Source organism: Meriones unguiculatus, chromosome 4, assembly GCF_030254825.1.
Source record: "Meriones unguiculatus strain TT.TT164.6M chromosome 4, Bangor_MerUng_6.1, whole genome shotgun sequence".
Classification (NCBI taxonomy): Eukaryota; Metazoa; Chordata; class Mammalia; order Rodentia; family Muridae; genus Meriones; species Meriones unguiculatus.
Window position 1 is genome coordinate 30,444,302 of NC_083352.1, and position 12,630 is coordinate 30,456,931.

The 12,630-nt window shown below is 39.7% G+C and overlaps 1 protein-coding gene across 4 annotated transcripts in view; it reads left to right on the top strand.

Moving 5' to 3' along the window:
• Nucleotides 1-4: 4 nt before the first annotated feature.
• Tusc3 (tumor suppressor candidate 3) overlaps nt 5-12,630 on the top strand; it is a 160,922-nt gene continuing 148,296 nt past the window's right edge. The window contains exon 1 of one of the 4 annotated variants that reach the window (XM_060381622.1): nt 5-369. In XM_060381622.1, coding sequence (XP_060237605.1) covers nt 232-369 — 138 coding nt within the window. In that variant the 5' untranslated portion in view covers nt 5-231. The remainder of the gene's footprint in view (nt 370-12,630) is intronic. The other 3 variants (XM_060381623.1, XM_060381621.1, XM_021662505.2) reach the window with 3 other exon arrangements.

Below are 12,630 nucleotides of genomic sequence, written 5' to 3' on the forward strand. Positions count from 1 at the left end.
CCCACTTCCTGCTCCATCCCGCGCCGTTCCCGGTGCCTCTCCCGGTGAACCGGATGCGCTGCCAGTCTCCTACTCCGCATCCTTAGCCTCCTCCCGGCTGCCCGGAGAAGCCGCTGCCACCCCGAGGCCTTCGGCCAAGAGGTTGCTGGCGACTGGCCCGGCGGGGCGCGGCCACGGGAGGAGCTGGGCGCGCACGGCTACCGCGCGTGGAGGAGACACAGCCCTGCGGCCATGGGTGCCCGGGCCGCTCCTTCACGCCGGAGACAGGCGGGCCGCCGCCTGCGCTACCTGCCCACCGGCAGCTTCCCCTTCCTCCTCTTGCTGCTGCTGCTCTGCATCCAGCTCGGGGGCGGACAGAAGAAAAAGGAGGTAGATGGGAATCCGCGGGCGGTCGCCTGAGGGCCTGGGCGGGCTGGAGCCGGCCGCGTTGCTAGGAAGCCCCGCCGCGTTGCTAGGCAGCGGGGATGTGGGCGCTGGCGCCTGGGGGCGGGAGCCACGTGGGCGGGAGCAGGTTGGGCGTGTCCCTGGGGCGCCACAGGCTGGGGGTGCTGAGGGTGACCCTGCTCCTACCATCCAGGGGGTGTGGGCTGATGTCGGACTGAACGCGTCGAGCCTCAGGTGTAGGCCGGGCTTTGGTTGCTGGTGTTCCTAAAGGGCGTGCTGGGCGTGAAAACGCCCTGTGCAAGTACTTGCGAGCAGCAGCACCGAGGAAGTGTTTACTCCGTATCCGGCTCTCTGTTGTTCATGTTAAGACGTCGAGTGTGTTATTCTGCACTCCTAATTGTACCCATGCTGAACTAACTGAGTGCTTCCATTTGTGCTCAACTGTGGGTAATTGAGAGAACGGTCGCAATTTTATTTTTTTTACCCTTTGCTTATTTATTTGTGAACTTTGGGTCATCCAATTTTTTTTTTTTTTTTCCAACCCACCTCTAGTTTTTGAGGGTGAGGTTTTGTTTATCTAAATGGATTGTAGAATTATTTGTGAGCTCAGTTTTAACGTGGAAATCTGGTCTAGTCGCCTCACAAAAGCCTTTATTTTGGAATTGGGACCAAGATTTCTAATTCTAGACCTTTTGTAAGAGTACTTTGTTCATATGGGTGCAGATGGTCTTTTCCTGTTGAAATTCCGCAAGTACACTAGGTTCATAATCAGAATCTGGTTCTGTTTATTACCAGAGTTTCCGAAAAATAATCTAACATATAAGCAATAATTGTCTTCATTAATTTAATTTTTTTTTTTTTTTTTTAGTGTTACGTGTTCTGTCTGAATGCATGTCTGTGCACCACTTGGGTTTCTGGTGTCCCAGGAGGCACCAGATACCCCAAGAACTGGAGTCACAACAGGTTGTGAGCCCACATATGGGTGCTGGGAATCAACCCCAGGTTTTCCAAGAGTGCTAACAGCTGAGTTCTCTCCAGTCTCCTCTCTTCAGCTTTGCTTGAAACGACTCCTGTATTAAGAACTGCTCTTTGCTGCCCACCCCTTGAATGCTTTTCTTTTTTTCTCTTTACATGAGAAGTTGGACATAAGAAAGTTGGTATTTTGGTAAGAGATTGGAGATTGCACTTCAACCCAAATTAGATAGATTTTCTAGCACTTTGTGTCTTGTGGCATATTTTCCAGAATCTTAAATTTAGTAGGATGTTTGCAGCATATTTTTTTGGGGGGGTAGGGGTGATATATAAAGCAGAGGGCAATAGTAATTAGGAACGTCGTGGCATTTGTGATGTTTTTGTTCTTAAGAATGTCACTACAGCCGTTTTTTAAGTTGTAGAGAAAATATTAGAAAGTTTACAGGTTAATAGGTTCTTACCATCCCCGATTCTGAGATTATATCAATGTATAAAATGTTTTGGAACTTGTTATAATTAAATAATTAAGCCTAAAATACATAACTGCTCCCCTTATAATCCATAAACATTATCAGATAAGATGTTTTATGAAAGGAAAAGATGAGGAGCCTCTGAGATGGCTCAGCCAGTGGAGGCATTTGCCATCAAGCCTCATGACTTGAATTCCATTTCCAGAATCCTCCTGGTGGAGAAAGCCAACTCCTGTGAACTGTCCTCTGACCTCAACACACAGGCTGTGGCACATGCACACACATACATGTGCGTACACATACATGTGCACACACACACAGGCACACAGGCCTGCACACATGAACACATGCATAAAGATGGGGAGGGATATGATTCCAGATTGAAAAGGGATGTCTTCAAAAGTCCCTTTGATATATAAATAAGCACCAAATAATAATATTCAGTGTTATTACAGAGTACACATAGTTTATATAAAGAAAACAGAGAGGAAATTAAACTCTTGAAGTATTGGAAATGATATTCTCTTAATTCTGGAAGCACAAATACTGTATTGGAAACAGTGAGAAATGGTAGCCCAACATTGTTTCTAGTAGATTTTTTTTTCTTTTCTGACTTAAGAACGTAATTGCCAGTATAAGATTCTACAGCATTAGAAAGCAGAGCAGTTGGAACATAATCTAAAATAGACATACTGATACCTGTTTTAGAATGGCAGCCTTGGCATGACTATATTTCCCTTTCTAGGAGGGAAGCCATGTTAAAATCTAAAGTTAAATTGGAAAATATAGCAATTATGACAGCAACAACTACCATTATGAATTTTTTTGAGTCATGGATGGCCCAGTTACAACTGCATCTCTGATTAGACATTTGGCAAACACTTCACCTTGAAGTTTGGGTTGCTTATTTTCAAAGCCAGGTATCAAATACTTACATCTTATTATATTGAGGTTAAGACTGTGTAAAGTGTCCACTACAGTGTCTAAAACAGACTAGCAAATGATCAGTGACTACCAGGAACTACTGTATGATGCCTGTATAAAGAAAAGTATTAATATGATGGCGTTCTGAAATGTAAGTTAAACTCTTTTCTTAAATAAACTACAGAAATAAATTGTGTGACTTTTGTAATAAATGATTGTATTACAAAATACTGGAGTCTTAAACGCTTAGGTTGTTAAAGTACCCTAGAAAGGCTTTTCTGTCACACAAGTTAGTGATAGCCCTGTGCACACCTGTGTATATTGTGTTTTTACACATTTCTTCATGAAGTGATATTTATATTCCCTAAAATGAGTTTTGTTATTTTTTCTGTTTGAGAATATACTCAAAGCTGGGCACAGTGGTGCATGCTTTTAATCTCAGCACTTGGGGAGGCAGAGGCAGGCGGATCTTTGTGAGTTCGAGGCCAGCCTAGTCTACAGAGTGCCTCCAGGATAGTCAAGGCCTGTCTTGAAACAAACAAACAAAAAAGAAACAAAAATCCCGACAGCAACAAAAAATATATATACTCAAGAGAAATAATTGAGTAGCTAAAGAAGATTGAAGATCTTAGTACTTAACTTCCCTTAAATACATTGAATACAGCTATATAAACAAACCTTTGAATGCTTTTCATGCAAAGGGATATGACTTTGCAGGAAATTTTGGGTTCCTATTGGTATTTGCATATCTACTACATTCTGCTTGGCTTTTTAAAAAGCAGTCTCTTGTTTTCTTACATCGTTAACATTTATCAGTTAATCACCTTAATTTAGAATTGCTTTTAATTTTTAATGATCTTTTTTAATAATGTCAAAAGGTGCTTTAAAGTGATTTTTAGTGAACTTAGTTTGAAAAACATCAGAAAGGTCTGTCAACCTGCACAAAAAATATGCTTCAATAATTGGCTGTAATATGTAGATGTTGTAATAAGCTTGAAGATGGGTTCTAATCGCCGAGGCACAACACTCAGGATTCTGGGGGATTCAGGTGAGGCTGGCTACATAGACTAGCAAAACATTTCGAGGTTGTCAAAATCTACTCTAGTCTTGCTGGTGAACAGGTGTCAGTTTCTGCCATTGAAGATAACTGCCTGTGTGTGTAACAATTCTGTTGTCTCTCATACTTATCTGCCAAGCACATGGGCTTCTAAATTTTCTACAGTTGTCATATAGGAGATAGGAGCTTTGTCAAAAGGGATCATTGGAAGGATGTTTTCTTCCACAGCTATGTTTCTTTAGCATGTGCAGTCTCATAGATAGCTTTTAATCTTCCTGCTTCTTTACTCTCTCTAGCCCGGAATATTTATTGGTCTTGGATTTGAGCTATATGCCTTGTGACTGAAAGTTCTTTATTTTTGCATATTCAGATTTCCATAAAAATCACTCTTGAAGCACCATGGCAATCCCACTGAGATAGAGAATTCCCCTTTGATTAAGTGTAGGAGTAAAAGGACAGGTCAACAAAACAGAAATTAAACAAAGAAACAATAACTCTGACAGAGGACATGAATCAAATGGACCTCACAGACATCTACAGAACATTTCACACAAATTCAAAAGAATTTACCTTCTTCTCAGCACCTCATGGAACCTTCTCCAAAATAGACCATATAGTTGGTCACAAAGCAAACCTCAACAGAATATACAAGAAGATTGAAATAATCCCTTGTATCCTATCTGATCACCATGGACTAAAACTAGACCTCAGTGACAAAAATAGCAAAAGGCCTACACACACATGGAAACTGAACAACTTGCTTCTAAATGACAGCTGGGTCAGAGAAGAAATAAAGAAATTAAAGACTTCCTAGAATTCAATGAAAATGAAGGTACAACATACCCAAACTTATGGGACACAATGAAAGCAGTGCTAAGAGGAACTAAGTGCCTTCAAAAAGAAATTGGAAACATCTCATGCAAGCAACTTAATGGCTCACTTAAAAGCCCTAGAAAAAAAAGAAGCAGACACACCAAAGAGGAGTAGACAGCTGGAAATAATCAAACTCAGGGCTGAAATCAATAAATTAGAAACAAATAAAACAATTAAAAAAATCAATGAAACCAAGAGCTAGTTCTTTGAGAAAATCAACAAGATAGACAAACCCTTAGCCAAACTAACTCAAATCAGAGAGAAGCTATCCAAATCAACAAAATCAGAAACAAAAAGGGGGAAAAAACCACAGACACTGAAGAAATCCAAACAATAATTAGGTCATATAGACTTCCAAAGTCTATATGCCACAAAATTTGAAAATCTAAATGAAATGGACAATTTTCTTGACCGATTCTACATGCCAAAGAAACAGGCTGATGGTGAAAAGCACATATTTGTTGTTGTATGTGTGTGTAAACAGTGGGTGAACATTTTGCTGTTCACCCACAAACAGGTAATTTTTTTCTATTATTTTTTTTATTAATTACACTTTATTCATTTTGTATCCCTCCATAAGCCTCTCCCTCCTCCCCTCCCGATCCCACCTTCCCTCCCCTTTCTGCATGCATGCCACTCCCCGAGTCCACTGATAGGGGAGGTTCTCCTTTCCTTTCTGATCTTAGTCTATCAGTGCTCATCAAAAGTGGTTGCATTGTCCTCTACTGTGGCCTGGTAAGGCTGCTCCCCGCTCAGGGGGAGGTGATCAAGGAGCAGGCCAATCAGATTATGTCAGAGGCAGTCTCTCTTCCCATTACTATGGAACCCACTTGGACACTGAACTGCCATGGGCTACATCTGTGCAGGGGTTCTAGGTTACCTCCATGAATAGTCCTTGGTTGGAGTATGAGTCTCTGGGAAATTCCCTGTGTTCAAATTTTCTTCTTCTGTTGCTCTCCTTGTGGAGACCTTGTCCTCTCCAGCTCTTACTATTTCCCACTTCTTACATAAAATTCCATTCACTCTGCCCAACAGTTGGCCATCAGGCTCAGCATCTGCTTTGGTCTGCAGGGCAGAGGCTTTCAGAGGCCCTCTGTGGCAGGTTCCTAGTTTGTTTCCTCAAACAGGTAATTTATATATATATATTTTGGGCAGGTCCTGGGGCACATGAAATTAAGCAAATACAAAAAGGAAACTTTATTCTTTTCTCTGTGGTTCTTCTGGTCTTCCATGCTGTTAATAGTTCTATTTAATGGAAGTAAATTCTCAATAATCAAGAACCTAGTCACTTGTAATATAATATACCATGGTAGTTTTTATCCTAAGTTTTGGATGTAGTGTACTGCGATGCTGTCCACAAAACATTTCCTGGGGGTTTATACATGGATTTATGAAGAGTTTCTTTTTTTAATTTTTATTTTTTATGTCAATTACAGATTATTTACTTTATATCCCAGCTGTAGCCCCTCTCTCATTCCCTCCCAATCCTGCCCTCCTTCCCTCATCTCCTTCCTGCCCCTCTCTAAGTCCACTGATAGGGGAGGACTTCCATCTGGCACTAGCTTATCAGGTCTCATCAGGACTAGGTGCAATGTCCTCCTCTGTATCCTAGCTAGGTTGTTCCTTTCATGGAGGATGGGGAGGTCAAAGAGCCAGCCACTGAGTTCATGTCAGAGACAGTCCTTGTTCCACTTACTAGGGAGCAACTTGGACCCTGAGATGCCATGGGCTATGTCCGAGCAGGGGTTCTAGCTTATATCCATGCGTAGTCCTTGGTTGGAGAATCAGTCTCAGAAAAGACCCCTATGCCTAGATATATTTGGTCCTTGTGGAGCTCCTGTCCTCTCCAGGTCATACTAACTCTCCCTTCTTTCTTATGATTCCCTCCACTTGGCCCAAAGTTTGGTTATGAGTCTCAGCATCTGCTTTGGTACACTGCTAGGTAGAGTCTTTTAGAGACCCTCTTTGTTAGGCACCTGTCCTGTTTCTTGTTTCCTCCTATTTCCAATGTCCATCTCATTTGTCTTTCTAAGTGAGGATTGATCATCTTACCCCGGGTCCTCCTTCTTGTTTAGCTTCTTTAGGTGTACAGATTTTAGTTTGATTATCCTATCTTACAGGTCTACTATCCACTTATAAGTGAGTATATGCCATGTGTGTCTTTCTGCCTCTGGGATACCTCACTCAGGATGATCTTTTCTAGTTCCCACCATTGGCCTGCAAATTTCATGATTTCCTTGTTTTTAATCGCTGAGTAGTATTCCATTGTGTAATTGCACTGCCATTTCTGTATCCATTCCTCCATTGATGGACATCTGGGTTGTTTCCAGGTTCTGGTTATTACAAATAAAGCTGCTACGAATGTGGTTGAGCAAATGTCCTTATAGTGTATTTGAGCATCTTTTGGATATATGCCTAGGAATGGTATAGCTGGATCTTTAGGAATCACTATTTGTAATTGTCTGAGAAAGCACCAGATTGATTTCCAAAGTGGTTGTACAAGTTTACATTCCTGCTAGCAATGAAGGAGGGTTCCCCCTTTCTCTACAACCTCTCCATCATGAGTTGTCACTTGAGTTTTTGATCTTAGACATTCTGATATGTCAAGATGAAATCTCAGGGTAGTTTTGACTTGCATCTCTCTGATGGCTAAGGAAGTTGAGCATTTTTTTAAGTGTTGTTTTTTTGTTTGTTTGTTTTTGTTTTTTGCCATTCTATATTCCTCTATTGAAAATTCTCTGTTTAGTTCCGTACCCTATTTTTAATTGGATTACTTGATTTTTTTTTTAACTTCTTTAGTTCTGTATATATTCTGGATATTAGCTCTCTGTCAGATATAGGGTTGGTGAAGATCTTTTCTCAATCTGTAGACTGTTGTTTTGTTCTGACGACAATGTCTTTTGCTTTACAGAAGCTTTTCAGTTTCATGAGGTCCCATTTATTGATTGTTGACCTTAGAGCCTGTGCTGCTGTTGTTCTGTTCAGTAAATAGTCTTTTGTGCCAATGAGTTCTAGGCTCTTCCCCACTTTTTCTTCTAACTGATTTAGTGTGTCTGGTTTTATGTTGAGGTCTTTGATCCACTTGGACCTTATTTTTGTGCAGGGTGATAAATATGGATCTGTTTGCATTTTTCTGCATGTAGAGTTTCTTAAAATATCATACCGTATATATATATGTGTGTGTGTGTGTGTGTATAATATCATATATTTATATACAAAAACCCAGATGTATAGATCAAGTATCAAAGCTTCAGAATGTTATTCAGAAGTATAAGTCATTTTTCCTTGTGATTGGTTTCTATCTACCTCTGTCTTTGTCCTTTTTTTTTTTTTTTTTTTTTTTTAAGCTTTGGAAGAAAAGGTCATCATTAAGCTTGTAGATTATTTTGAAATCATTAATTTTTTAATATACACAAAATAGCATCTAAAGGCATTAGTGGACTGAAAAATAATAAAGATGAAAGGAAGTTTTAAAAGTGGTGTTAAAAATCATCCGTGATGGTGCACACCTTCATTCCTAGCACTCAGGGAGGCAGGTGGATCACTTCCATTGCAGCTTGCTCTACAAAGCAAATGAGTCCAGGACTGCCAAGGCTACCCAGAGAAACCCTGTCTGGAAAAGCAAAATAAAAATAAATAAATAAATAAATAGGTGTTGTTAAACTTTTTTTCATATATGTACTGGCCACTTGCATGTTTTGATCAATGTCTTTCATTTTAGGATGCATTTTAAAATCTAGGCACTTTTCTGTGCTGTTGTGGTTTACGGATTTCTTATATATTTGCATGTAGACCCTCATCATACATATAGTTGGCAGTTATTGTCTTCCATTCCACAGGCTGCTCACTCTGATGATTGTTTCCCTCTCTCTGGTGCAGATTTGTAGTTGTTGGAATCTTGTTTGTCTGCTTTTGCTTTTTTTCTTGTGCTTCTGAGAACTTTTCTTAAAAAGTGTGTAGCTATTCAGTGCCTGAAATGTTTACAGTGAGTAACTATTTGGATATCCTGTTTTCTTGTAGTTTTACAGTGTCAGGCCATGCAGTGAAGTCTTAACTGAATGCAGTTAAGAACTGGTTTTGTTCTAAGGTTAGTAACAGGTGCCTGGTTTCATTCTTCCATTTGGGGAAAAATTTACCTATGTGTATATACTTACATCTATATATATATATGTATATACGTACATATATACACACAGGTGGCAGATATAGAGCACAGTGATTTGGCTACAATATCTAAATTTAGGTTATGTTTCTTTATTAAATTGATTGGAGGAGAGGGATGGTTTCATACAGGAGGCTTAAGTGAAAGGGTGCCTGACTTTGTTCATATGACTTCCCTTTTCTTTTCCTGCTTGCTGCTGTCGAAAGATAGTGGATATGCATGTATGAATAGAAAATCAAATTCTGGAAGATGAAATTTAAAACATTTTTACGCATTGCTTTGACACTTACATGGTGGATTTTAGTTATTGTCACTTCCCATTCTCCTCTTTACCATTGGTAAACCTTCTCAGCAAGTCCCTCTGTTACTTTCATGTCTTCTTGTTTGTCAGCCACTGGATTTAATTAGAGTTTTTTGCTCTGCTCTTGTGGGATGTTATTTACTAGAGCAAGGACAACTTATCAGTGGCTACACCACTGAAGAAAATGCTGCTCCCTTTACCAGCAAGTGTAAACTGTTAACATTCCGCCAGGAAGAGGTGAAAACTTACAGGCTCCTCCCCTGTTCATGATGAAATGCTGACAGGCCCAGTCTTGTACAGATTCACCAACACTACAGTAAACATAAGAGCCCTGCCCATTTTTGCCACATGCTCGGCTTTGACATTCTTTTTGGCTCTCTTCTGTGATGTTGCTTGAGCCTTGGAGTAGGTGATACAGCTGTCTAATGATTGTTGTTACTATTAGCATATTGTTTTCAACCTTGAAAAGGGTGTGGGTTACCAGCTGTGGCTGAATACTCCATAAAACCTGACTGCTTATTTGCATTTGGACAGGAGTCTGATCCAAAGGGTTAAACACATAAACCAGCAAATGGGGCATAAGTAAAGTCAAGGTAGAGATGCTAAGCTTTTTATCCTGCCTTTATTGACTCCTTGATTATCTGAAGAACCAAGTGAAGAGTTCATATGTTTTAAGCAGAAACAGCCTCTTAAGTTACGTTACAGAAGGATGAAGAAGTTTACTTGGAACTATTTTAAAATGAAGACACTAATCCTTAAGAAAGCTTGCTCTCATGATTTCATCACCACCATGTTGGTGATTAGGTTTCGAGTAGAAATTTTTGCAAACACATACAGAAGTTGTACTTTCCTGTATCTTTGATTTTGGAATGACAGCATGTTTTACTCACTGAATTGTAGGCAGATATTTTTGTTGTTCCTTTTATGTAGAAGCTTTCAGTGTCCATTTGTCTGGTTTGCCGAAGGAATAGCAGGAACAGTCTTGCTACCTGTGATAGAAAAGTGTACCTTTTTCTGTAATTTCTACTATTTGGCGCTACTACCATACTAACTTATTTTTGTTGGTTACTCTGTCATTGTAACAAAACTTTAAAAAGATAGTGTAAGAATAGATGATTTGAGTTAGAAAAAAACTGTTGAATTGCTTCCTGTTGCTGTAACAAACACTGACCAAATAAAAAGAAGAAAGGGGAACAATGGGTTTATTTCATCTTAGACCTCCAGATAACATCACCTTGTCTCAAATCCAATGGCTCTTGGCAGTGGCTGAAAAGAAGGTGTGGTCAGAGCTAAGATTTCTTCTAGATCATTCCAGTTGCGGGAAGAATCTAGTTCCTCTTAGGTAGTTGTTGGGCTCATTCTCTGTCTGTAGTTTTTTTTTTTTTTAATTTTTATTATTAGTTACATTTTATTAACTCTGTATCCCAGCTGTATCCCACTCCCTCATTCCCTCCCAATCCCACCCTTCCTTCCTCATCTCCTCCCTGCCCTTTACCTCCTCCCCTTTCATCTGGCCCTCTTTTATCAGGTGTTTTCAGGACTGGCTGCAAAATCCTCCTCTGTGGCCTAGCAGGGCTGCTCCTTCCTTGGGGAGTGGGGAGATCAAAGAGCCTGCCATTGAGTTCCTGTTCAGAAATAGTCCCTGTTCTCCTTACTGGGAAAACCCAATTGGTTACTGAGCTACCATGAGCTACATCCAAGAAGAGGTTCTAGGTTATATCCATACATGGTCCTTGGTTGAAGAAACAGTCTCTTATGAGACCCCTGTGCCCAGATATATTTGGTCCTTGTGGAGCTTCTATCCTATCCATGTCATACTAACTCCCCCTTTCATAAGATTCCCTGCACTCTGCTGAAGGTTTGGTTATGAGTCTTTATTATCTGCTTTGATACACTGCTAGGTAGAGTCTGTTTCAGAGGCCCTCTGCGGTAGGTTCCTGTCCTGTTACTTGTTTTCTCCTACGTCCAATGCCCAATTGATCATCTTACCCCGGGTCTTCTTTCTTATTTATCTTCTTTAGGTGTATAGATTTCATTATGTTTATCATATGGTATAGCACCTTACACCCATCAAAATGGCTAAAATAAAAAACTCAAGTGACAACACATACTGGAGAGGTTGTGTAGAAAGGGGAAGCCCTCCTCCATTGCTGGTGGGAATGTAAACTGGCACAACCACTTTGGAAGTCAATCTGGTGCTTTCTCAGACAGTTAGGAATACTACTTCCTCAAGACCCAGCTATACCACTCCTAAGTTGCTCAAGTACACAACAAGGCCATTTGTTCAACCATGTTTGTAGCAGCTTTTTTTGTAATAGCCAGAACCTGGAAACAACCCAGATGTTCATCAATGGAGGAATGGATACAGAAATTGTGGTACTTTTACACAATGGAATACCACTCAGCAATCAAAAATGAGGAAAGCATGAAATTTGCAGGCACATGGTGGGATCTAGAAAAGATCATTCTGAGTGAGATATCCCAGAAGGAGAAAGATACACATGGTATATACTCACTTATAAGTGGATAGATCTGTCTGTAGTTTTTTGATTGCTGTGGGAGTGTTGCTTTCAGTTCTTGGAAACTCATCCCAGACTGCAGCACTCTAGACGTTAGAGCATGGCTGCTTGCTTTTTTGTAGTAAACATAGCCTCACTGAACTTCATTCTTTAAAATCTTCACCAGGTTAGGCCAGGCCTACCCTCTCTTTAATATATCAGCAAAGTAGGGATTTATGTCTACAAATACTTATACTGAACATTAATATAGCTTTGGGGATATTAGTGTTTTATATCACAGATCCCATATGCAGTTTAGAAGAGAGAATTATGAGTGTGGGTCATCGGGTATTATTTTAGAATTGTGTGTATTAAGGCTACATTTTTAGAATTTATATACTCTTAAATATTAGCTCATAAAGTAAGCTTTAGGTATGGCATTCTGTAAGATAGCATTATTTTATACTTTTAGCAGTGGCTGAAATAAAAGCAGAAATAACATTCTATAAGAGTTTACTGGGGGAAGCAAGACATAAGAATGTGTCTATCCCCCATCTTTTGTCTGTCTGTCATGTATCATCTGTCTAACAATGTATCATCTATCAACAATCATCTTTCTGTCTGGATTTGTTACAGGTACTTGACCTTATCCAGTGGTGGGCACTAAGTTGTCTCAGAAAGCACATAATCTGCATGTTGGTTAATTCTCTTAACAGAAAACAAGAAAAATAAGTACCTTCTGTATCATTTGAAATATTTGAATAATTACCTTCATCCAGCTGCCAATAGATAGTGTTGTGGGGAAATTATGGAATTTTCTTTACATTATTGTTGCCAAGTCTGACTATTATAGAATTTTAAAATAACATTTTAACAAAATTGACAATTGCATGATATTATATGGTCATTGTAAAAATACCAGTGATACTGCTTCTTTTTTTTTTTTTTCTTTCTTTCTTTTTGTGTTGGGAATTAAACATAGGGCCTGG